The sequence below is a fragment of the Marmota flaviventris genome, chromosome 13 (genome assembly GCF_047511675.1).
Source record: "Marmota flaviventris isolate mMarFla1 chromosome 13, mMarFla1.hap1, whole genome shotgun sequence".
In the NCBI taxonomy this organism is placed as follows: Eukaryota; Metazoa; Chordata; class Mammalia; order Rodentia; family Sciuridae; genus Marmota; species Marmota flaviventris.
In genome coordinates this window covers 85,277,589-85,300,497 of record NC_092510.1, presented here as the reverse complement: position 1 = coordinate 85,300,497, position 22,909 = coordinate 85,277,589, and the positions used below count along the sequence as shown (strand labels likewise).

The window sequence follows — 22,909 nt, the reverse complement described above, 5'->3', positions numbered from 1 at the left end:
CACCTGTCAAGCAGGTGCAGCTCTCACGCATGCGCCTGTCTGTCGTGTCCGAAGCACGTGCGCATCTCCAAGTCTTAATCTTCCTTTGGTCCTGCAAAGGGCTTTGCACTGAAGCAGGCGTTCTCACGGGATTAGGCTCCAGCTGGCTTTCTCCCGGGTTCTTTCAGGATCTGGAAGGGACAGCCTTTGGTCCACACTGCTTGGGACCAGTGAATCTGATTAGAAGGAACAGGACATTAAATGTCTGGAGGTGGCTGGAGGCTGAAATAGAAATCTTTCAAAATGGATTGTTTTTCTTTCTTTCATTTGTTTTAAACCCCCAAGCAGGAATCTGATATTAACTCGAAGCTCACGCAGACTTCTAATTGCGCTGCAGGGCGGGGTGCTGTGTTTCAAGTTTCTGTGCTGCAACATTTCCTTCTTCCTTTTGCAGCCTGATGGGTGGAGAGGGTCCACAGAGTGGGATGCAAACTCACTCCTTGTCCCACGCCTCCCTGGTGCCACCTGCAGGAAGCAGCACCATGGGGCTGGAGCTCTGTGGGGTTTTTTAATAGACGTTTTATTTTTGAGAGTGGTTTTATGTTCACAGTCAAATTGAGGACACAGGTTTCTCCCCACTCAACTCCCACACACACACAGCCTCTGGCGTGATCAGCCTTCCCTCCCAGAGGGACGCACTTGTCATGATCCAGGAACCTGCCTCGGCCTGACCTTGTCACCTGGAGTTTACATTGCACTTGACATTCAACTTTGCTTTACTAGAACACTACTGAGAAGAGAGGAGTCTAACCTTAGTGGGAGCCAACTGTGTGCTAGGTGCTTTGTCCCTCCTGGGCCATTCCATCCTCCCCAGGGGAAGCAGGAATCCCTGCCAACCCTGGGATTAGGAATCTAGCAGCCCCACTGCCTGGATCCCCACCCCAGGGTTATGAAGGCAGCCTCCTGGAGGACAGGGCCTGTCCCCTAACTGGAAAGCAGGCGATGTCCATTCTGTGCCTGATATCCGGGACCTGTTGAGAGCCACCCCAGACTTGGTTTTGCTAAGCAAGGAATTTAAGACCTCGCCAAGGGAGAGTGGTATGACTCCACCCTTGCTTTGTCTTGAGACACTTGTCCTTATTTCTCTGAGCACTGCTTACTACACTGCAGAGGTGAGCTGGACGTGGTCCCTGCCCCCAGGAGTCTTGGAGGGGATGATAGACCCAGCCAAGGGTTACAGGTCAATGGCATCTTAAGTGACATCCTCATGCCCCTGCATCCCTGCCACCCTCTCCAAAGCAGTACCTCTACCCTGCCTACCCCTCCTTGATTTCCTTCAGCACACTTGTTGCTACCAGAAGACCTTTCTTGGTTTATCATGTGTCTCCCCCACTACAAATAAGCTTCACGGAAACTAGGATTGGATATGTCTTGTTCCCATTTTCCCATATGCCCAGCTCCTGGCACACAGTAGGTTCTTTAATGAATGAATATTTACCAACAGAATGGAATGATCTCTCTCTCTCTCTGATACTGGGGTTTGAACCAGGGGCATTATGTCACTGAACTACAACCCCAGCCCTTTTTATTTTTCATTTTGAGACAGGGTCTCACTAAGTTGCTTAAGGTCTCACTAAGTTGCTGAGGCTGGCCTCGAACTTGTGATTCCCCTGTCTCCACCTTCCCAGTTGCTGGGATGATAGGCATGAGTCATTGAGCCCGACCTGGAATGACCTCTTAATCCAGGGCTGGTGAGTTTGGGATCCCCAACTCCTGAGTGGGAGATGTGAAGAGAGTGCGTGTGGCAGTGGAGTGGGCACTGGATGGAACAACCAAGGAAAATCCAAATCTGTGGTGTGTGCTTTACCACCTTCACCATGGCTGTGTGGCATGGGCACTTCCCATGACATCTCTGAACCTCAGGCTTTGGAACTATGAAATGGACCGTGGGCATCAAATGTCTTGTTAGGGATGAAAACATGTGAAACCCTCTGCTGCTATTTTAGGAAAAGACCTTTGCCAAAAAAAAAAAAAAGTGGTCTGTGCCTGAGTGGCAGCAGATTTTCGCCTCCTCTGCAGCCCAGATCCACCCGTGAGCCCCCTCTGGCAAGTTCGTTGTCACTTTGCTCTCAATCTTAAAACCAGGTTCCCAGAAGTGGGTAATTTCAGCAGCTTGATTGTGTCTGGGATTCCAAAATAGAATCATTTATGCATTCCAAAGCAATCAATGAGCCAATTTGGGGGTAAGATACATCTTCTGGCTTTTTGTTTTTTTTTTTTTTTTAAAAAAAAAAAAAAACCTTCAGGTTTTCAGAAGCCCCATGTTTCCTGGTGGAGGCCGACTCCCTGCTGCCACGTGGATGGTTCAGAGCTGCTCTCTTCTGTATGGAGAATGCAGAGCGGGTTTATTTTTTCTTTTCTTCCAGTCCCGGCACCTTGGCCTGCTCCCTCCTTTGAGATTTCTTGTTCCTTCTGCTAAATTGGCCGTGGCTTTGCTTCATCTGGCAGCGGTTTCAGGCTCCTGTTCCCTCCCTACCTGAGTTTCCCAGGACAGCGTCCTCCCAACTCCGAATGCAAAGCAAACGGCCCAGCCCTCCCAACACAGCCCCCAGGTACCTCCTTCCCTGGGTTCTAAAGCTGCGGCAGCAAGGAGGACCACAGTGAAGTGTTTCCAAAAGCCTGAGCACAGGGGCTGCAGGAACGCGGCAGTTTTCAGCCGTTAGCTTGGTGGAGATTGAACAGGCTTCCCAAGCAAGACTGAACCACTCTGAGGGTTGGGCCCCCCCACCCCCCCCATCAAGCTAGTCCCTCTTAAAATTTGACCAGACAGCTGCACCCACCCTTAGCTATTTTGGAACAAATATCCAGATGTGCAAGGTCAGCTGATAACGTGGGAAAGTCCTGGGAGGCTCGTGGTGGAGTTTTGAGGTGGACATGGTTCACCTGACAGTGTTACTCGGCAGTGACCTTGGGCAGGTCCCCTTGCTGCTCTGTGACTGCCATCTCCTCTCCACTGCACCTGGCTGTTGCACATCAGAAGTTTGAAAAATATGTCTGTGGAAGTCCCACAGCGAGCATTAAAGTGAAAAATGTTATCGACTCCATTCAGTTGGCTTTGAAGAACCCTTCTGTGTGCCTGCTCAGTTTTGTTTTGTTTTTTTAAATTGTCATTGGAAGAAAATACCAGGACTTGGGGCCTGGGAGGTTGGTCGTAGCTGTTTGAATTGCAGAGTCATTTGCTAAATGTGGTCAATATTCCCGCATAGGCAGAGTTTCTTTAAAAATGTAATTGCTCCTATCTGGCTTTTGGTGTCTTCATTTTTACTTTATAGCGGTAATAAAGCCCAGTGGATGAATGGGATTGCACGTCCTCACCTCCTTGATTTTCTTCAAGGCCTTTAAAAATAGACGAGACAGACAGGACAGATGCATGGCCCAGCGGCCCAGCGTGTGACTGCACTGTCCCCTAGACCATCCTTCCCTGATGGGCTCCCAGGGGCCTTAGAGAGGAAGAAAAGGAGACAGCTATTTCCAGAACCATTAAAGCAATTAATGCAGGTAGGAGTGGTGCTTTGATGACACAGCTTCTGCACTAAAAAAAAAAAAAAAAGAAAGAAAAAAACACACACAACTTGTAATTTATTTGAACCGCATCTGAAATGACGTGCCAGGCCTTGGAGAGATGCTTTCCGATTAAGCAGTGTGGTCCAGCTTTCAGAATTCACCTCCTGTGGAGGTTTGAAAGCTTCCGCTCAGGATGCAGGTGAGCCCTGCTGACCACTCCGTCCTCCTGGCCCCTGGGGAGGGGTGGCAGCTCTGGTGTGTCTGGACCCAGCATCCATCCCATTTCCTTCATTTCTCTCCTGTGCCTCCTTGTTCTCTCTGGGAGTCCCAAAGCCTTCCCAGGTTTCCCCAACTCTCTGGAGCCCTCTTCCTCCTCCAGGAGTCCAGTGCTGAGATTTTAAGTCATTTCAAAGGTCAGTGCGGACAGATCTCCCTCCACGTCCTTCCTTCCTCTCCCGGCGTCTGTATCTCTACTCGTTGTCCAGCTCGCCGTCTCTGAACAGGATCCGTGCATCCTCTGAAGGCAGCTGTTTCTACCTGTGTTTTCAGCCCTTCTCCAGCATTAGGAATGATCTATTTGCTCTGGATGTCCTGGCACATCTTCAGCCCTCTGATGGCCCTTCTCCTGCCCTCAAGTTGTGGACATGTCCCAAGTTAGTCGCCTCGACCTGCTTCTCCTCTCTGGGGGACCACACCACCTTCAGTGTGGCTGGCTCTTCAGGATGACCCTGTCCCCAGCCTGTCCCCCTCCCTGCCATCGCTGCTGCTCAGCCACAGTGACCTCCTCACCCATCTCGTCCATTCCCATCCTGGAAGCAGGGTGAACCCTAAAGTGCCTGCCTGGAACCTGCTCTTGAGCTGGGAACCCACAGAGAGCCTTCGGGCAGCCCAGGGTCTTGGCCCTAAACCTACAGAAGATTCTCCTGTCCAGCTGTTCCCTGGATGGGACCACGCTTGATCCAACAAGTAACAGCCTCCCCTGGAACCAGGCTTTGTTTCTCTCCACCTTCGACACCCATGTCCCGTTAGGCCACACCTCCACTGTGTCCCCAACAGACCTGCCCACCCGCCATTGCTCCCGTCTGCAGGAGACCTTCATCCCGCCCTGGCCTCCCTCTGCCTGCCAGCCCCTTCCCTCTTCCATGACACACCTGTATACCCCTGCTCCTCCTTGTTGTCACTGAGTGATGATGACCTCCATCTGAGTGACACTTGCAGCGAGCCAGCCCTGGCTTCAGTATAAACTCATTTAAACCCCACAGCAGGCCTTGCAAAGAGTTTGTCACTTGCCTTTTGTCTCAGATGCAGGTAGTGGCAGAGCCTGCTTGTAAACCCAGGTGTTGTTGTCCTGAGTGACTGCAGAGACAGGCGACATCTCACGGTGCTGGGGCCTGGGCCCTGGAGCCTGTCCACGTTCAGAGCCCAGCTCTGTTGCTTTGTAGCTGTGGCGTCTGGAACGAGCTTCTCAGCCTCTGACTCTGGGATCCCTCCACCACAGAGGGTGGTGTGAACGGTAGGGAAACGGCAGGCAAGCTTTCGCCATCCCCAAAACGGGTGCGATGGCCACGCAGACAACGTGTTAAAGCGCTGGGCGCGTCAGTGAACTTGAACACGTGACGATCACCTGCTGCATTCAGACCACGGCGCTGGGATCTGTTTTTCTGCTGGACGAGGCTCGTCCTGGCTCTGGAGAAGCACAAAATAGAGAGCACACGAATAAATGTCACCGTCGGGGAGAATTGTGTGTGCTATCGTGATCTCTGCCGGGGCTTCTTTGCATCCCCCCCTGACTCTTCCCTACAGCCCGAGGGAGAGGAAACTGGGAATCAGAGGAAATGGTGACCAGCTGCAGGCGCATGGATGGGAGGAAGCAGGACCGAGATTGGAACCCAGGTCCATGTGCCTCCAAAGCGCATGCTCCTTGCCTCGGCTCTTAGCTGTCTAGAAAGACACAGGGTGAACAGCCCGGTGTGGTGCTGGCCCCCAGAGGGGCTCTGTGAGTATGTGTCTCCTCCCCAGGTTTTCCTCGGGGGGCATGACTTTATAGACATTTGGTGAGAAAACCCACGCAGAGCCAGTTCACCCACGCCCTGGCCGCCTGCCCTCCTGGATGCATGCATGTCATCCCCAGGCTTCAGGGACATCTCTGTTATCTGTCTCTCCCCATGCCCTGACTTTTGTCAGCTTTTTATTTTGTGCATTGTCCGTGAAAATCCCCTGATAGGGAACTGTCACCTCAACTAACCCCCTTTCCAATAAACTGATGTCTGGTGAAGTCCTCTCCTTCCCGGCGGGGCCTGAGGTCCTCTGAACACAGCAAGGATCAGAACAGGGTTGCCTCTGGGCCTGGGGTACAGGCTGTCCTCAACCCCGCCACACACTGGACAAATGAAAGGGCCATTTGGTTTGGCTTATAGAAAACTCTGGGGTGAAGTTCAGTGGCAGAGCGATTGCCTGGCCGCATGAGGCCCTGGGTTCCCTCCCTAGCACTGCAAAAAAAAAAAGTAATTAAAATTAAACGTGTGTGTTTGCATATGTGTGCAAATGTCTTTCTGTATTTATTTTAGTAAACTAAGATATATGGGCTCAATTCTCAAAACTCGGAAAGCCCAGGAAAACAGAGAAGAAACAAACACAGAATTGTGGCTAGCCCACCGACCCCAGTGTAATCACTGTTGGCAGTTGGATTCCCGTCTTCCCGGTAGCCTGAGTGTGTGTGCACTCGGAATTCTCCACACACCTGCCAGTTTGGACGTTGTTATCTAGCCCGTTTTCCTCGCCAAGCCATGCATCATGACTGTTTTCCCACTTTGATAAATGTTTCTAGAACGTGATTTTTAATGACTGCATAATATATTGCAGCAAAGAGATACATGATTTATTTAACTAATTTCTTCCTGTTGGACAGTTTGTTTTTTCGGTGCTATCCATATTGCTGTTTTTCACATCCTTGCACATTAATCCTTAAGCGCGTCTCTAATAACTCCTGGGGCTGTCTTTCTGGAGGTGGTATTGGCTCAGGGGAAAGGCATAATTTTAAGACTTTTGATAACAGTTGCCAAACAGTTCTTGGGAAGGGAATTATTTTGCATAATCCCTCCTGCCAATATTAGCAGCCTGCAAGAGCCCTGATTTTCCCCTGGCCATGCCAACATTGGGTATTATGGTTTTCCCCGGTTTTTCCAGTCTCACAGACAAAGAAAAAGGTATCCTATTTTAATTCGCATAATTTAAATAGGTTGAATTCCTTTAGGTGTTTGTTGTTTGTATATGTATTTACATGGTTTATGTGTGTATAACTTACTGATAACCTATGCCCATTTAATCTCAAAGTTTTATATTTGAACCGCATCAAGTCTGTCTTTTCCATTCTGATGTTTGCTGAGTCTGTTTTTTTTTTTTTTTGGCAGGGGGTGGATAACCAGGGGTTGAACTCAGGGGCAGTCAAACCACTGAGCCACATCCCCAGCCCTATTTTGTATTTTATTTAGAGACAGCGTCTCACTGAGTTGCTTAATGCCTTGCCATTGCTGAGGCTGGCTTTGAACTTGTGATCCTCCTGCCTCAGCCTCCAGAGCCGCTGGGATGACAGGCGTGTGCCACCACACCTGGCTGCTCAGTGTGTTTTTGAAGCACAGTTGATCCTCCACCTTGAATTCAGATTCTTCAGTGTGAAATCAAATTCAGCTGGAAACCCTTCACTCTTTCAACTGAGAATGGTCAGAAAGAGTTGAGTGACAGGGATATAAGGAGTCTGGGAAGGCAAGAAGCCCCATCAACATATCTGCTCATGAGCTGAGAAAATAACATTGATATACGCTCATATTCCTGATGGATCTATGTGCATTGGACATTAATCCCAGACAATAAAATACTCCCTTGCAAACCCATCAAGCCTCATCTTGAGCCATTATATTTATGACTCCTAGAGTCATGTTAGTTCTTCCTTAAAAAAAGAATAAAGAGAAAAGAACATTTGTAAAGCAATTTACTTAAATTATAAGGGGCTAAAAGTCAGGCTTAGTGGGTAATGGAAGAATTGCATTAAAAAGGAATCAATATCTTTCTGGGATCTGTGCTGGCTTTGTCTTGTGAGTTGTTCTGCAAAGGGGTGGTCACCCTATCACTTTCTTGCAAATTTCTTGTAGCATTATCCCCAAGGTCAGGTTTTTTCCTTCCTTTGGGGGTGCATTTTCACACAGCCTGCACTCAGTAAGACATTCAGGAGAACAGGGGCTTTCTCAGTTCAGGTCTCTATCCCAGCCCTTGGAATCCCCCCATGTTTCCAAGATGAAAGTGAAGTTTTCCTCTTACTCACAGAGCCATTGGACAAGGTCAAAGTCTTGTTCAAGAAGGGCAGGGAATGAACCATTGGTTTTTAAAATACTGCTGCGGGAGGCGCCAGTGAAAGGCACGTTAAATAGCATGAAGGAAGGTCTGCAGAGAGGAGCTTCCCTCCTGCCTCCTCTTAAACCTCTCACCAGGGGTTTCCCTCCCATGCCCCAGCTTGCTCCTGGCAGCTACAGTTCTTGGATCCCCTGCTCCCTTGAGGGTCTTTCATATACTTTTTGCAGCTGCTTCTGGAGGCTCATGCTGAGCTGTCTGTAGGGAGGGTCTTGGAGGGCACCCTGCCCAGCAGTCCTGGTGATTCCCCAGGGATGCAGCAGCCAGAGCCGGGCCATAGCTGCACAGAGCTGGAGCAAAATGGGCAGGCCTTGTAGTGTCACAGCTGTGTCCCGGAGCCTGGCCCCAGCAGGCACACAGATGTCGGTGAGGATACCGTGCAGCTGTGGGTGTTTGAGAAATAGTGAAGCCTTATCTCACCCCTACCTGCTTACGTTGCCAATCCGAAAGAATATGGAATTAGCCATTTGGGGACTTTGATGTAGGGAATGTTTACAAATGACATGCATCTTAGACCACACTCGGCAGCTGCCAGGTGTTTCCTAGGAGTGGTGGGAGAGGGACAGGAGTCTCCGGAAAGCAGAGTTTTATCGTTCAAGCATCTGCGGCAAGGATCTCAGCCTCCAGATGCTTGGAAGGGGTGTCGGATCCTAGAGACGGGTGTAGATTTTAGCATTTATTCATCTGCTCAGCAATTGTTTTATTGAGCACCTGCCCTGCGACTGGCATAATTTAACACATTCCTCAGCCTCTACATAGATCATTTACTTATTTGTTCATATGTTTATAACTAAGATTGCTCTTATGTCGAGAGCCACCGAGAGGCTTAAACTGAAAGGCGCATTATTAAAAAGGTAAAGGGATCAGAAGTGAAGTTAGACAGTCTGCGAGCGCTTGTGCGTGTGCCGTCTTTGATAAAAAGAGTATTTCATCTTCAAATTGAATTCTGAGCTTCCTAAAACCAAGGCAGAAAGAGAAATGGATAGATTATTTAGATCCCGCTAGAGGAATCCTTGGTTCTTCCGGAGAGAACGTTCCTTGGGGAGGGCTTCCTTGCATGTATGTCCTCGTTGTCGCTTGAAGTGGAGTCACCTGCCACCCTGTGGGGTTCTGCTTGTTGACCCCCCTGTGATGAAGCCAGAGGTCCTGGCTTCCTGGTCTGTTAGAGGGTGGAGCTAGAAGGAGAACTTGCACAGGTATGTGGGATGTGGCCTCTCAGGGGCAGCGAGCAGCACGTGCAGGGGCCAGAAGTGGAAAGAGCCGGTGATCTGATACTGTAAGAAAGCTCAGGTGGCAGGTGGAGGCGGGGACGGGCTGGTCAGGTGTGGGGCAGCCGCCCAGGCCTGAGATGCACCTTACATCAGAAGCAACAAGGAGAGTTGCGGGCAGTAAGGGACAGGGTTGGCTTATATTTTTAAAGGATCATTTGGCTGCTCTGCAGAGGCTGGTTTTGGGGTCTGAGAGCGGAGGCTGGGGCCCATGCAATAGTGGTCCCTGTGCGAGGTGATTGACACAGAGAGATGGTGCAGGTGGAAGGCACCCTGGAGACGGCGTGCTAATTAGGGATTTATTTTCCCATGACATTAAAATATGCTACTGGGGCACAGAGACTACACTGCTAATTCCTGTCCTCCCTCTAGGCCCGGATGATGGGTAGGGTCTTTCCAGGGCTTGTGGTTGTCATCTGCCTAAGGCTCCGGGGTCTGAGGGCCTCTCACCTGTACCTGCCATGTCTGTCTTGGGACAAGGTGTAGGACCAGCCTTGTGTTCTCTGAACCCCCTTGAGCTGCGGTGAGGGCTGTGGGAGGGGAGGCACCGGTTTCGAGAGTCCAAGATTCATATTCAAGCCCTATCCTCTTTGTGACCTTACATGGGACATTTCACCACCAAGCATCTCTTTCCTCATCTGTGCAGTGGAAGGAATAAAATGTCATCAGGCTGGGTATGGTGGTGCATAGCGTAATCCCAGCCCTTCTGGAGGCTATGGCAGGGGGATTGCAAGTTCAAGGCCAGCCTTGGCAACTTAGCAAGACCCTAATCTCAAAAAAAAAATTTCAAAAAGGGGCTGGGGATGGAGCTCAGTAGTGCACCTGACTGGCATGTGTGAGGCCCTGGGTCCCATCCCCAGCATGTCCCCCACCCAAGATGCCATCATTGTAATCTTTCTGTTACTAACAGCATTGACCTCCATCTGCCCAGGGCCTCCTGCATATCACCCAGTGCAGAATATCCATCAGTGCTCATTTGGCCCACAGGTTAACTCTGAGGGTGGACATTAGTAGCCTGATTTAACAGGTGAGAAAACAGGCTCAGAGAGGTCAAGTACCTTGTCTAAGGTCTCAGAGCTAGGAAGGGTGGAACATCTTTTGGGAACTTCCATTGGAAAACTACCCTAGGTCATTGCCCCTACCCTAAGCCTCCACCACGTTACCCTTTTTATATTGGTGTTTTGCAATACTTAGGACCCAAGAGTTAGCCCCCAGGTGAAGTTGGAAGATAGAGCCTGAAAGTAGGAAGGAAGGGGAGCACTGCTTTGGGATACTGTTGTGAAGCCTCCACGGAGGCCCATCCAGGGGCCCACTACAGGATGAGGTGGCACAGTGCTGCCCCCTGCAGGTGGCTGTAGGAACCACAGCTGGGAGAGAGGCCAGCCCCAGGACACATCCAGACACTGACACAGGCTGCTTTGCCTGCTGCCTCAGGTTTTCCGCTGAATCCAGAAAGTCAAATGCAGCATGCTTCAAGATGGGACTGAGAAGGGTCTTCATTGCAGATGTTTGTGCTGCAAAAAATAAAAATAAATAAAAAGGAGAAGCACCCTAGATGTCTATCTATAGGAGAATCCCATGGTAGTGAGTCCCTGCATGCATGTGGGAAGAGATGAGCTTAATGCCACTGAATTGGTGAGGAAAGACCCTCAAGATGAACTTTATCTAAAATAAAAAGATGGAGCAGAAGATGTGCAGCGTGAGTCAATATACGTGACAGCTTTGCATATGTCCATAGACAGGTGTATAAAAGGCTAGAACAGGCCAGGACGGACAGACAGTGAGGTCTCACAGCACTCAACATGGGCAGCTGCCCTCCGGGCTCTGTGTTCTTTTAAAGAATAATGCCTGACCCTCTGGAGCTCTTCCCTATATTCCAGGTACTGCCGGGGTGGGGGGGATGGGGGATACACACACACACACACACATACACACCCATACACACCCATATACGTACGTACACACAGACACACGCATATGCACACTCACACATACATATATACACGTATGTACACACAGACACACACTCACACACACACGTACGTACACACAGACACACACACGCACACATGCTGGTTTGATTTAATCCTCACAGACACCTGTGAGATAGTGCCACTGTAACTGCCCAGGGCTGCAGGTGGCAGAGCTAGGTTGGGGTCCCGTGCCTGGCTCCAGAGCTGAGGTCCCAGCCCCTCCTGCTTCCCTCTCCAGAGTCCACTTGGGTCTGAGTGTTCTGTGCTCACCTCAGTGTGTTCTGTGGGCTGGTGGCCTGGGTCTGATTTGCTTCAAGCCCAAGTGCTGCTCTCTGTGCCTAATTGGAACAGATTCCTCAGGGCCCCCGGCACATAGAAACCTCATTCAGTACTTGTTGGATGGATGGACAAATGAATGAGTCTGAAGGAGCAAGGGGAGGTTATACAGAAAACAAGCTCCCGTGTGTCTTGGGACTCGTCTGGTGGTCTCAAAGACAGGAGAATGAAAGGGACCCAGAGCCTATGGTGGTGCCGGTGGCAGAAACAGAGAAGTAGGCTGGTGCCTTCGGAGGAGCCACCACAATCTGGGAGGGCTTCCTGGAGGTGGAGGGAGAAGCTGAAGGAGGAAGGCAGGGCAGATAGGAGGGAGGCGGATTAAAGGAAAGGATGGTTCCTACGAGGAAGGAAGGTGGGGACCCGGCAAGGAGCTCCAGGTGCTTTATACTGGGGTCCATATAGAGTCAGCTTCACAGAACGCCTTCAGCTTGTGCTGGGAAAAGGAGCGGGCACACTCAGGAACATAGGCCCTCGTGTGTGCCAGGTACGGTGTAGGTGGTGTGCACTATCCTAACAATTCTTACAACAGTTGCTTTTTTATTGTTTGGTTTTGGTACGTGGATTGAACCCAGGGGCCCTCTACCACATCTCCATCCCCTTTTAATTTTTCAGTTTTGAGACAGGGTCTAAGTTGCTGAGGCTGGCCTCATACTTAACCGTCCTCCTATCTCAGCCTCCCGTGTCACTGGGATTATAAGCATGCACCGTCACACCTGGCTAACAGTTGCAAAATGCAGACCTGAGCACAGAGAGCTTAGGTGATTTTCTTAGTGCCACACAGGAGGTCGTCAGCAGACCCGAGGACCATTATGCAGTGTCTGAACCCAAAGGCACGATCGTCAGCGGGGCGGAAAGAGCAAGCCACATCGTCCTTTCAGATCACGAACCTCATCTCAGCACGGTTCTCCTTCCTGATGTTCAGAATCTCTGTTCCCCAAAAAAGAAGAGCCTGCCCCTAGAGGTCTGTGCCCCAGAGTGAGCTGGATGAGTCACCAGCGTTACTTGGGGCTTCTGGGGACCTTCTTTTGCACATGCTCAGTAGTGACCATCTTGTGCCCTTGAGGTCCGATCTGGCTTGTGTTTGGTGCATGTGCTGTGCTGGGCCTTCTCCCTGCGCCGTGGCCCCCAGGCCGGGCCACAGTCCTCTGCCCTGCAGAGAAGGGTGTCAGCCTGGCCTCTGATTTGGGGGTTTTAGAGTTGACTCTCTAGAGCTGAGTGGGGCCCTTCGCCTTCCGAGAGCATTAAGCCAAGTAGTGAGCTGTTGACTTGGACGACCCCCACGTGCGATTTCCAGTTCCTTCCTCGCAGCGCTGCCCAGGTGGGTTGTCTTCTGGTGATGGATAAGTCTCAGCCATGCCACCTGCCCAGTCTGATGGAGAGGGCTCTGATCTGAGTTGGTGGATGCAGGCAAGCCCCAGGGTCGGTATTACCAGGAGGCACCTGAGGACAAGCGTGGGAACATGGCGCTCTGGTGGCCGCCCTCATTGGCCAGGGACTCTCCCCAGATTCCTCCCATTTGAATGGCTCTTGTAGCTACAGAGAAAGTGGGAGGAGATGTGAAGACAGAGGCCAGCCACCTGCGTAGGTGGAGAATTCAGGCTGCTTTAATGTAGGTGTTGCCTGTGATTTACTGTCTGCAGGTGGCTGTCTACAGAGCAAGGGCACAGCCATAGTGCCACTGGGGGGCACTGACCCCTGGCCTTCAGGTTCTTTGAAGGTCCCCGGCTGCCCCTGAGGTGCCGAGTTGGGGTTTGCATCCTGCTACCCCTGAGATCTCCATGGCCCCCTCCCAACTGATACTGAACCTCAGAGTCCCGGGTCTTGGACAAGATCCAAGGATTTGGGTCCATGACCTGGGAGCAGTGGCCCACACAGTCCCTGGAGCTCACTCCTGGGATGGGGAAGGCTGAGGTGGTTTGTCGGGCCCAGCCCACATGCAGGCCTGCCTGAGACTGATCCCTGTGTGTCTCCAAGGCCTTGATCTCTCTGCTGTCAAGACCCTGACATCAGGCTCCCTGAGCCAGGGAGATACAGCAGTTTTGTTTGGGGCAGGACCTTAGTGATCACTAAGTACCACTTGGTCATTGCTAGAGGGCAAAACCAAGACCTGGCAAGGGGAGCTAGCAGCCCCAGGTCACCTGCGAGCCAGTGGCACAGTGCAGCCTGCTATGGAGGCCCGCGCTGACCAGGGAAGTACAGTGAGTGGCCCGGTACAGCTGACCACGAGTGGGACCTTGCAGTTCCCCGGGTGGCCGGGGTAGCAGAAGCCTGGCGGATGGCTGGTGGGGAGAGGCAGTAGTGAGCTTGCTCTAGAAGTTCCCTCCTCCTATTGCCCTCTAAATAAAGAAGCAGTAGTGAATATGGACGAGGCCAGGAGGTGGTGGGAAGGTGAACCCGGCTTCTCAGGGGGGCCCCCTCCTTTCCTGCGTGCCACGCTCAACGTGTTGTAGTTAAATTAAAGAGCAGGGAGGGGCGTTCCCGCGGAGTCCAGGGGGCCCAGGCCATCTTCTGAGCCCGCTTGGGTGTTGAAAGTGCTGACTCAGGGACCTTGCTTCCTGCAGAGTCGCCAGCGAAATCAAACAGGCAACACGGGAGAGGGCGTCCTTGTCCTCCAAGAAGGCCACATTTACCCTCAAAGAAGAGTGGCCAGCGGGCCTTCCAGAGTGACCTAAGCTGAGTGAGTGGCAGGTTTTCCAGCCCCGAAGGCTTGTGACGGGGAAACCGAGGTGCAGAGGGGAAGGGGCTTGCCCTGGGCTGGCCTCCTGTGTCCCTTCCCCTCTAGGGACTTCAGAGTCCTCTTTTGTAAAATCCTGGGCGTGGGCGGGCAGCGCGTGGGCCCTCTGCAGAGCCGCTCTCCACGGTGTTCTCATCAAAGGCGTTGACCTCCTCTGGTTCTCAAGGTTGTGCCAGCCTATTTATAGCACTGACCAAGAGGGTTCCGCTGTGGCCACGAGAAGGAATACAAATGACAAGGAATACAAATGACGCTGCGCGTGGCTGCATCCTCTCCCCCACTTTCCCTTTGAACTCCTGGGACAGTGCTCCCCGGTGGCATCTGAGCTCCCCTCCCCCGTGCAGATACTCCCCGGGAGACAGGCGAGTGGGCTCTGCTGAGCACCTACTGTGCGCAAGGCTCTGGACTTCCTGCCTGTCACCTCCTTTCACCCTCACCCCTGACAGATGGGTATCGTCCCTCCCCACCTCACGGTGCTGCCTGTGGGGCACGCAGCCTACTCGTGGTGGAAGTGCCTGACTTCATGGCCCTCGGTCTCTTCTTCCCTCCACGCTCCCTGCTCTCACTCCAGCACAGCTGTCCAGACTCACTGTGGCTGCACAACATGTCCCTAGGGGTTCCCATTTCTGTGGGGGGAACTCTTTACTTTCTTACCTAATCAGACCAGCCTTTTCTTAGGTCCTACTATGTGACAGGTAAAGCTTTGTCTCTCACCAGGCTGCAAGTGTCATGAGAACCCACTGTGTGCTGGGCAATGCTGGTCTCTCAGGGACTGCAAGCGTCATCAGGACCTACTGTGTGCCCGGTGGTATTTGTCCCTCACCAGGCTGCTTGCTTTGTTCCCTGTGGGCCTGACACACAGTAGGCCCTCCGCCAGCCTTGGTTGAATGAATCATGGGGCTTATTCTTAGTGTCCCTCAGAGGGAGAGGAGGGGGCAGGCCATTTGAGCAGCAGCAGAGAAGTGAGTCAAAACCTTGTGGAGGAGGGAGTGGTGGGCGGGGAGGGAGGTCAGGAACACGTGTGGGGCACCCAGGATGCGGTGGCCTCCAGCTTCTGCCAACGCCACACGCCCTGGTGCCCACCTTACCGCGGCACAAGCACACCTGGTCTCAGGCTCCTCTGTCCTGCATCTCCAACTTAACAGAGATCCGATTTCCTGACTGTTCCACCGGGGGAGCCCTGGGGATGCCGAAAGAACACTAAATCTTTCCCTGCTTATCGTCTTAAAATAATTCTTTTTTAAAGCAGAGTTTTGGCGAGCTACCACCTCAGGCCAGGGCTGCGAGTGGAGACCCAGCGCCTTGGGGCCGGTCTTTCCTCTTCTGGGAGGGGCCTGCCCGTCAGAGCCCCCTGCACACAGCCAGGGCCCCCCGCTGACTCTTCCAGCTCAGCCCTTGGTCCCCTTGTCCTCCAGGTCCTGGGAGTTGGAGAGCCCCGGGCAGCGGGGGGTGTGCTGAGAGCCCAGGGGCCCTCCTTTTAAGGCACATTATTATTTGTGTGTGTGGCATTGAAAGCAGTGTGCCCTCGCTGTGGCTCATGTGGCAACTATGGAGAAGCAGGAAAAGCAAGACATCATCCCCCGCAGCCCCACTCGACAGAGAAACACTGAACGCGGACACGGGACTTCCCTGGTTTTTTCCCCCCCCGTATGATTTTTCTTTCTCTTAATAACTGAGACCATACCATGCGACATGATTTGTAGCCAGTTGACCCCACTTAACATTAAGATAGATCACATGTGCACGGCTTTACAAACTCTCTGTCGATACGATTTTTATGGCAGCATAAAATCTCAGTATGTGTCTATGTCCTCAGTGACTCAAAGAGCCTCCAGCTGCGGGTGGTTAGGGAGCCAGGGCCACCAGGGAGCCAGGGCCACCAGGACAAAGTGCCAGAGGTGGGGGCGGCTTCCACTACAGGAATTTATTTGCCACCATTTCTGGAGACGGGGAGTCTGAGCTCGGGGTGCCAGTGTGGTTGGCTCCACTTCCCGGCTTCCAAATGGCCACCTGCCTGGGTCCTCAGAGGAGACAGGAACAAACTCTGGTCCCTCTCTGCTATGACGATGGCCTCACCCTGCGGACCTCAGCTAACTCCAACTGCCTCCCACAGGTCCCATGACTAAATGGTCATCATTCGGGGGTAGGGCTTCAACACTGGAATTTGGGGGGAGCCACACATTCAGTCCCTAACATGGGGTGCGCTTGCAGTTAATCTGGCATCTAGCGACTGCCTGGGAGTCAGCATCGTCATCACCGCTCCAGGTGCATTGTGGGAAAGCAATATGGCGACCTCAGCTTCTACCCAGGGCCTAGAGTTCAGGATTATCACCCTGTGTGGTTGTTCCAACCCAGCCTTTAAAAAACAGAGATGGTGTCTACACTCAAAATGAGTAGCTGTAGGAAAGGAAGCCCCTATTAGCTGTGTGGGCAGGTGATTTCCCTCCATATCTATCCAAGTAGTGGACCACTCCCAACACCCAAGATTGGATCCCTTGAGAATTTCATGAGATATAGTACATGTGGATGCAGGGTGGAGCACCCAACACCCGCAGGCCCTTTAACAATATTAAGCTATTGTTATTATCAATGTTTTTTTTCATTTGCCTCTCACCTAGAATTTTACTGGCAAGACCACCCCCAGACTCAGTGATTAACTAGAAAGGCTCAGTGGGTTCAGAATACACAGTTGTCCCTGGGTCTCTGGGTGATGGGTTCCAGGACCCCCTCTGGATATGAAAATCCACTGATGCTTACGTCTGTTTTGCACAAGTTGCACACATCCTGCACGTGCTTTGTGATCTCTAGATTATTTATAATACCCAATACAGTGCAAATGCTGTGTGAGTAGTTGTTACTCTGTATTGTCTGGAGAATGATGACAAGGAAAACGTCTGTACCGGTTCAGTACAGATCCATTTAAAAAAAATATGTTTGGCCCATAGTTGGTTGAATCTGCGGACGCAGAACCCGTGGGCACCGGTGGCTGGCGGCTGTGTACTCAGGGCTAATATTTATTACATCGAAAGGAAACAAACCAAAATGAGCATAAGGAAGAGACACGTTGGCAAAATCCAGAGGAAGTCCAGGCTCCTGAGGGTCCTCCCTCGGTGAATCACGAGGCTTAATTCCTCCAGCACCAGACTGTGCCCACAGGAGTGGAGTGCTGCCTGCCCAGGAAACTCGTTAGAGAGCCCTAGAAAGGTTTTATAGGGGGCTCTCTGCCGGCCCCCACATTCCAGACGCCCAGAGGGGAGGCAAGTGTTCAGCACAAACCCCAGTTTGCAGGTCCATGCGCAGCAGGCCCTACGTATCAGACAGGGTCCAAGTGCACAGAGGCCGGCCTTGTGAGCAGGCCCTGCTGGGGACAGCAGCCTGGGCCTGCTGGGCAGCTTCTGCCTGCAGGTATCCCAGGAGATCAGATTTCTTGTATTGGGTCCGCTTGAAGATAGGGGAGAGGCAGGTGTCCCCATTTCTACAGGCCAAAAGTAAATGTTGGGGCAGGGAGGCCGACTTGGGGGCTGGATGGCTCCTCCATGTGGGGTCCTGAGAGGAAGCAAGGTCTCCCTAATGGCAAGGGGGGAGTGCTCCCTTCCCTCTAACTATGTGTCCCCCTCTCTCTCTAGGCTCTGAAGGGCTCCAAGAAGCTGGTGCTGTCTGTGTACTCTGCGGGGCGCATCCCTGGGGGCTATGTCACCAACCACATCTACACCTGGGTGGACCCGCAGGGCCGCAGCACCTCCCCGCCCTCGGGCCTGCCCAACCCCCAGGGCAGCAGCGCTCTGAGACAGCCGGAGGGTGACCGGAGGAGTGGCTTCTGCCTCCTGCAAGGCGGGGATGAGAAAAAGGTGAGCTGCAGGCGGCTGGGTGGGGCCCATGCCCAGCAGGACAGGCGCCTCCCAAACCCAAAGTGGTGACCCGCAGGGGCAGGGGCTGGGCCGGGGCTTTGTCCTTACCCTGAGTCCCTCTTGAAGGGCTTTGTTTCCTCCTCAGTTTCTTGAGGCTGAGCTGCCCCCAGGACTGGGATGTCATGAGGGTCTCTCTCCCTGCTGTAGCCAAATGGATGGACAGTCTGGTCTGATGGGCAGCTCCGGCCCAGGACTGGCCCTGGGATCTAGATTCCCGCCGTCCACTAGGCACTAGGGCACGGACCCCCTGCGAGGGTTGGGGGGCTGGTGCACCAGGTTCCAGATCAGCTCCTGGGAAAGGAGAGGAGAGAGAGCTGGTGGCGGTGTCCTTCCATCAGCGATGGCTGCCCAGCATGGCAAGGCGGGCCGCGAACCTGACCCAGGCCCCAGGCAGCCCTCCGGAGATGGCCAGAGAGCATGCTTCCCTGGTGGGGAGGGCCCCGCGAGCACCCAGCCTGGCGACCTCGAGGAAGCCCAGGTGCCCGCAGGCCTCCAGCCACCGCCCTGACCGCGCTCTCAGGGAAGCTTTGGCAGCGGGACTTGAGCCAACTCCTGCCAAGGAGGAATGTACTAGAAGGCTGTGGGCAGGCCCGGAGGTGAGGCTGGGGCACTCAAGGGCACTGCCTGCAGGAGCAGCATCTGCATCTCTGCCAAGACTTGTCTGTGTCCTTCCGCTTAAGAGGCCTAGTCCAGGGTGGGACACCCGATTGGCTGGCGGGATGCCAGGCGTTTTGATTGGCAGGACCAGCTGGGGGAGGGGTGCTTGTCCAGCACATCATGGAGTATTGTCACCTGAAGGAGGAGGCAGCGGCATCAAAAAATGCCCCCTACCGAGCCTTCCTCTCCCTACAAGTGGACTATTTGTTAAATAAAGGAAAAAGACGTTTGGGTCCCTGAGGTCTTAGCCTTCTCTCTGGCTGTGTGCCTTGCTCCCAGACCAGGAATGTAACCCCTGCCCAGCTCCCAGCTGTTTTAGGACCTGGATCCTGACAGCCAGGAAGCTGCCCAGCTTGGGGCTCCAGGCCAGGCACCTCCCCTGGAGACTCTCTCCGCTCTCCCTTTCCTGTGGATGAGACCATAACATTTATTTAATGCGTTGGTGTTCTTTGCTCAAACGTCAAGATGCAGCATCATTCAGGAGATCACCTTCAAGAGGCAGCATTCAGGAGATCACCGCGGCCTCTGGTCGCTGTTGGGAGGTCTGCGGGCACCTGGGCCTCCTCAAGGTCGCCAAGCCGGGCAGCTCCTGAGCCCTCCCCACCAGGGAAGCATGCTCTCTGGCCATCTCTGAGGGCTGCCTGTGGCTGGGTCGTGTTCACGGCCAGCCTTGCCATGCTGGGCAGCAAACTCCCTGTCTTTCTGGCAAGCCCTCTCCTCCCTGGTGGGGCTCTGTACCCAGGCACCTTTCCCTGAGTCCTCCAAGCCACCTGCTAGGTGCCAGTCACCAGCCGCATCTTATAGAGACTCAGCAGGTGGCAGCAGGGAGGTGCTCCATAAGCCCCCCAGTCCTTGTGGCGCACCTCCCGTGTGCCTGACATGTCCTGGGAGCTGGGGATAAAGCTGAGGCCCTGCTCTGAGGGTGCAGCGGAGGTGGGGAGGGAGGTGAAGATCCAGAAAGGAGCACAGAGGAGCACGATGAGGGACATGGGTGTCCTAGTCTGTTTTCTGTTGCTGCAACAAATACCACGGACTGGGTGAGTTATAAAGAACAGAGGTTCACTGGGCTCTGTTCTGGAGGCTGGGAAGCCCAAAGGCCTTGATGAGGCCCTCTTGCTGCCCCAGGACATGCAGGGGACATCACATAGCAAGACAGAGCAAGTCCGTCAGCTCAGATAGCTCTGCTTCTTCTTTAAAGCCACCCGTGCCACCAGGGGAGCCCCCACCCACCCACACACCAGCTGTACTGACCTCATCTAATCCTATTTTCTCCAAAGCTCCCCCTGCAAATACCATTAGCATATGAATCTGCAGATTGAGTTTCCCTTATATGCAATTGGAAGGATGCATTCAAACCATAGTAACTGTGGGAAGCCGAGAGGGAGGTGCTCTGGGAGGTGCCTGAAGGTGTTCAGCGAGGTTCTCTCTGAGAAGATGACTTCTGAGCTGAGACCCCCAGAAGGAGAAGGAGGCTTCCTGTCCCATTTTGAGAGCTGAAAATCCCAGGCAGCAAGGGCAGCATGTGCAAAGGCCCTGAAGTAGAACTGAGCCCAGTGTCTTCATTGACATCGTTGTTGGGATTCTGTGGGTGGGAGGATGAGGGTAGATGAGTTCCCCTCGGGGCATCTTGGAGTAACTTCTATAAGAATGCATAAGGCCGAGGTTGAGAGAATCTGGCACCTGGGAGGACCAATGGAAGTACCCCAGACAACACCAGAGAGGGGTCTTCACCAATTTCACTGCTGGATTTATTATGGGGATTAAATGGGATAGTGTCAGTATGGCAGGAGTGGTTCAAATCTTGGCAGCTGTGTGACCTTGGACAAATTGCATAACCTCTCTGAGCCTCCATTAACCATTTCCTCCTCTGTGGAATGAACACAGCAGTAGACTACCCCTGCCCCCCGACCTAGGTAAGCTCCTGGTAGTGAGGACCTTGGTCTTGAGTCTAGGTGGCTCCTTCGTGCCTGGGACTGTGTGGTTGCTCAGTAAGTGTTTATGACACAAATGACTAAATTAAAGTGGAACCTGCTGGGCCCCGAACACAGCGGAGGCCCGAGACACTTGCAGCATGGGACCCTGCGCCCTGTGGGGACCCGGGTGCTCGCTGCTCTTTGCAGAAGTGCAGAGAAGAGTGTGGCCATGGCTTCCCGAGTTGGCAATTTTTGTTGTGGCCTCTGAGCAGCTGTCCTCGTCATGCCTTTGGTGTTGGTGTCCCCCCAACTCTCCAGGGAGGGAGGAGCACTTCCTCACCTCTGTCACCTGTGTGTCCCCGGCCAGCGAGGTGATGCTCACGGGCAGCAGGTTCCCAGGCCTCTGACCTTGAGGATTTTTCTTGGTTAATAGATTCCACAGATGGAAGAGGACTCCTGTGTTGCTCTGGGGCTCCCCATGGCCCTCCTGTCCTCAAAAGTCAGAGAAGTCACATGGGGTCGGGGTGGTGGATTTAGCTTTCTGAGTCTCTCTATGGTAGAGCCCACGTCACCCCCTTTCCTGTGCAGTTCTGTGTTGGTAATGCACTCACACTGCTGGACGCCATCCTCCGGAACTCCTCTCCTTGCAAAACCAAAACCCTTTAAATAACAACGCCCTGCTCCCCGCTCTACCCACCCTGGTGCCTTAGTCAGCTTTACATAGCTGTGAGGAAACACCAGAGAAAAGTGAACTTAAAAGGAAGAAAGGTTTATATTGGCTTACAGTTTCAGTCTGAGGTCGCCTGGGCCAGTGGTGAGCAGAACAGCCTGGTGCGGAGTGTGTGATGTAGGCTGGGAAGCAGAGAGAAAATCCAATATCCACTTCAAGGACACCCCCCCGGGGGACATCGTTTCTTCTACTAGACCCTCTTACCACCTCCTAAAGTGTCCACTCCCCCCCACTACACCACCAACAGGAGACCAAGCTTTGGGGGACATTAAGGTCCAAACTGAACCACCTGGGAACCACCATTCTGCTCTCTGTCTCTGTGACTTTGGCCCCTCTCGGTGACTCAGATGAGGGCAAGGTGTCCATCCCTCTGTGATTGGCTCTTGTCACTTAGCACAGTGTCCTCAGTGTCCACTGTGCGTGTGTCAGAGCTTCCTGTCCTTCAGGCTGAACGCTGCCCGGTTGTAGCCAGGGCTGCTGGGAGACTGACTCCAGGCTGGGGGCTCACGGACACCAGTGTGGTGGCTGAGCAGTCCAGGACACCGGGTCTGAGCGGGTGCCTGCTCCGCAGATGGCCGCCTTCGTGTGTGTCCTCCCAGGTCAGAAAGGCCAGCGGGCTCTGGAGGCTCCTGCTATGGGAGGCTCATCGCATTCACTGGGGCTCTGCCTGCGTGGCCTGAGCACCCCAGGGCACCTTAATGTCGGGGGAGGTCTCGTCGTGTGACCCTGGGGACACGGGCCCTCATCTGTGGCAATGCGTGGGCCGCGTCTGTTCATCCCTCACCTGTTGGCCGGCGCTGGGTCACTGACACTGTCCGCCTGCCGTGGAGGCTGCTGCTGCCACCACGGGGTCACGGGGTCACGGGCCTGCAGATGGGAGCCCTGCTTTCATTCCCTGGGTGTGAACCCCGGAGCCAGTTGCTGTGTCCCCTGGAGATGGCATTTTTAACCCTTTGAGCATTCCCGTACTCTTCCCGCGGTGGAACCGTCTCCAACCCCCCCAGCCGCGCCGAGGCTTCCGGGGTCCCCTCCTGGCCTGTGGGCTCCCCGCTCCCCGTGCGCTGAAGCAGTCGGAGGTGATTCCCCTCAGTCCTTACGTTGGGACTGCGTGTGACACCTTAGCAGAGTCATGACGGGGCGAGGTCTCAGCGGGGACCAGGTGGAGCCCAGGGGCGAGGCAGGTGTCTGTCTTTGCAGGCCCTCAATCGTGGCCTTCATCCTGTGTTACCTCCCCAGGGTGAGCAGGCAGGGGCAGGTGCCCTTAGTGGACACTCCATCCAGACAGGGAGGACTCTTTCTGGCACATTCTATGAGGTACAGTGGGATCTGTGCCGTGGGGAGCCGAGGAGGGAGATCTGCTGCCCGGGGCTGGGCAGGCGGCTGGGAAGGCTTCCTTGGAGGAGGCAGCCTGGGGTCTTTGCACCACCCTTTATCCGCTCATCT

The 22,909-nt window shown here is 53.5% G+C and overlaps 1 protein-coding gene across 5 annotated transcripts in view; it reads left to right on the top strand.

Moving 5' to 3' along the window:
* Whrn (whirlin) overlaps positions 1-22,909 on the top strand; it is an 87,855-nt gene that overhangs the window by 5,755 nt on the left and 59,191 nt on the right. For all 5 annotated transcript variants that reach the window (XM_071600866.1, XM_027949456.3, XM_027949452.3 and 2 more), the window contains exon 2: positions 17,885-18,106. In XM_071600866.1, coding sequence (XP_071456967.1) covers positions 17,885-18,106 — 222 coding nt within the window. The remainder of the gene's footprint in view (positions 1-17,884; positions 18,107-22,909) is intronic.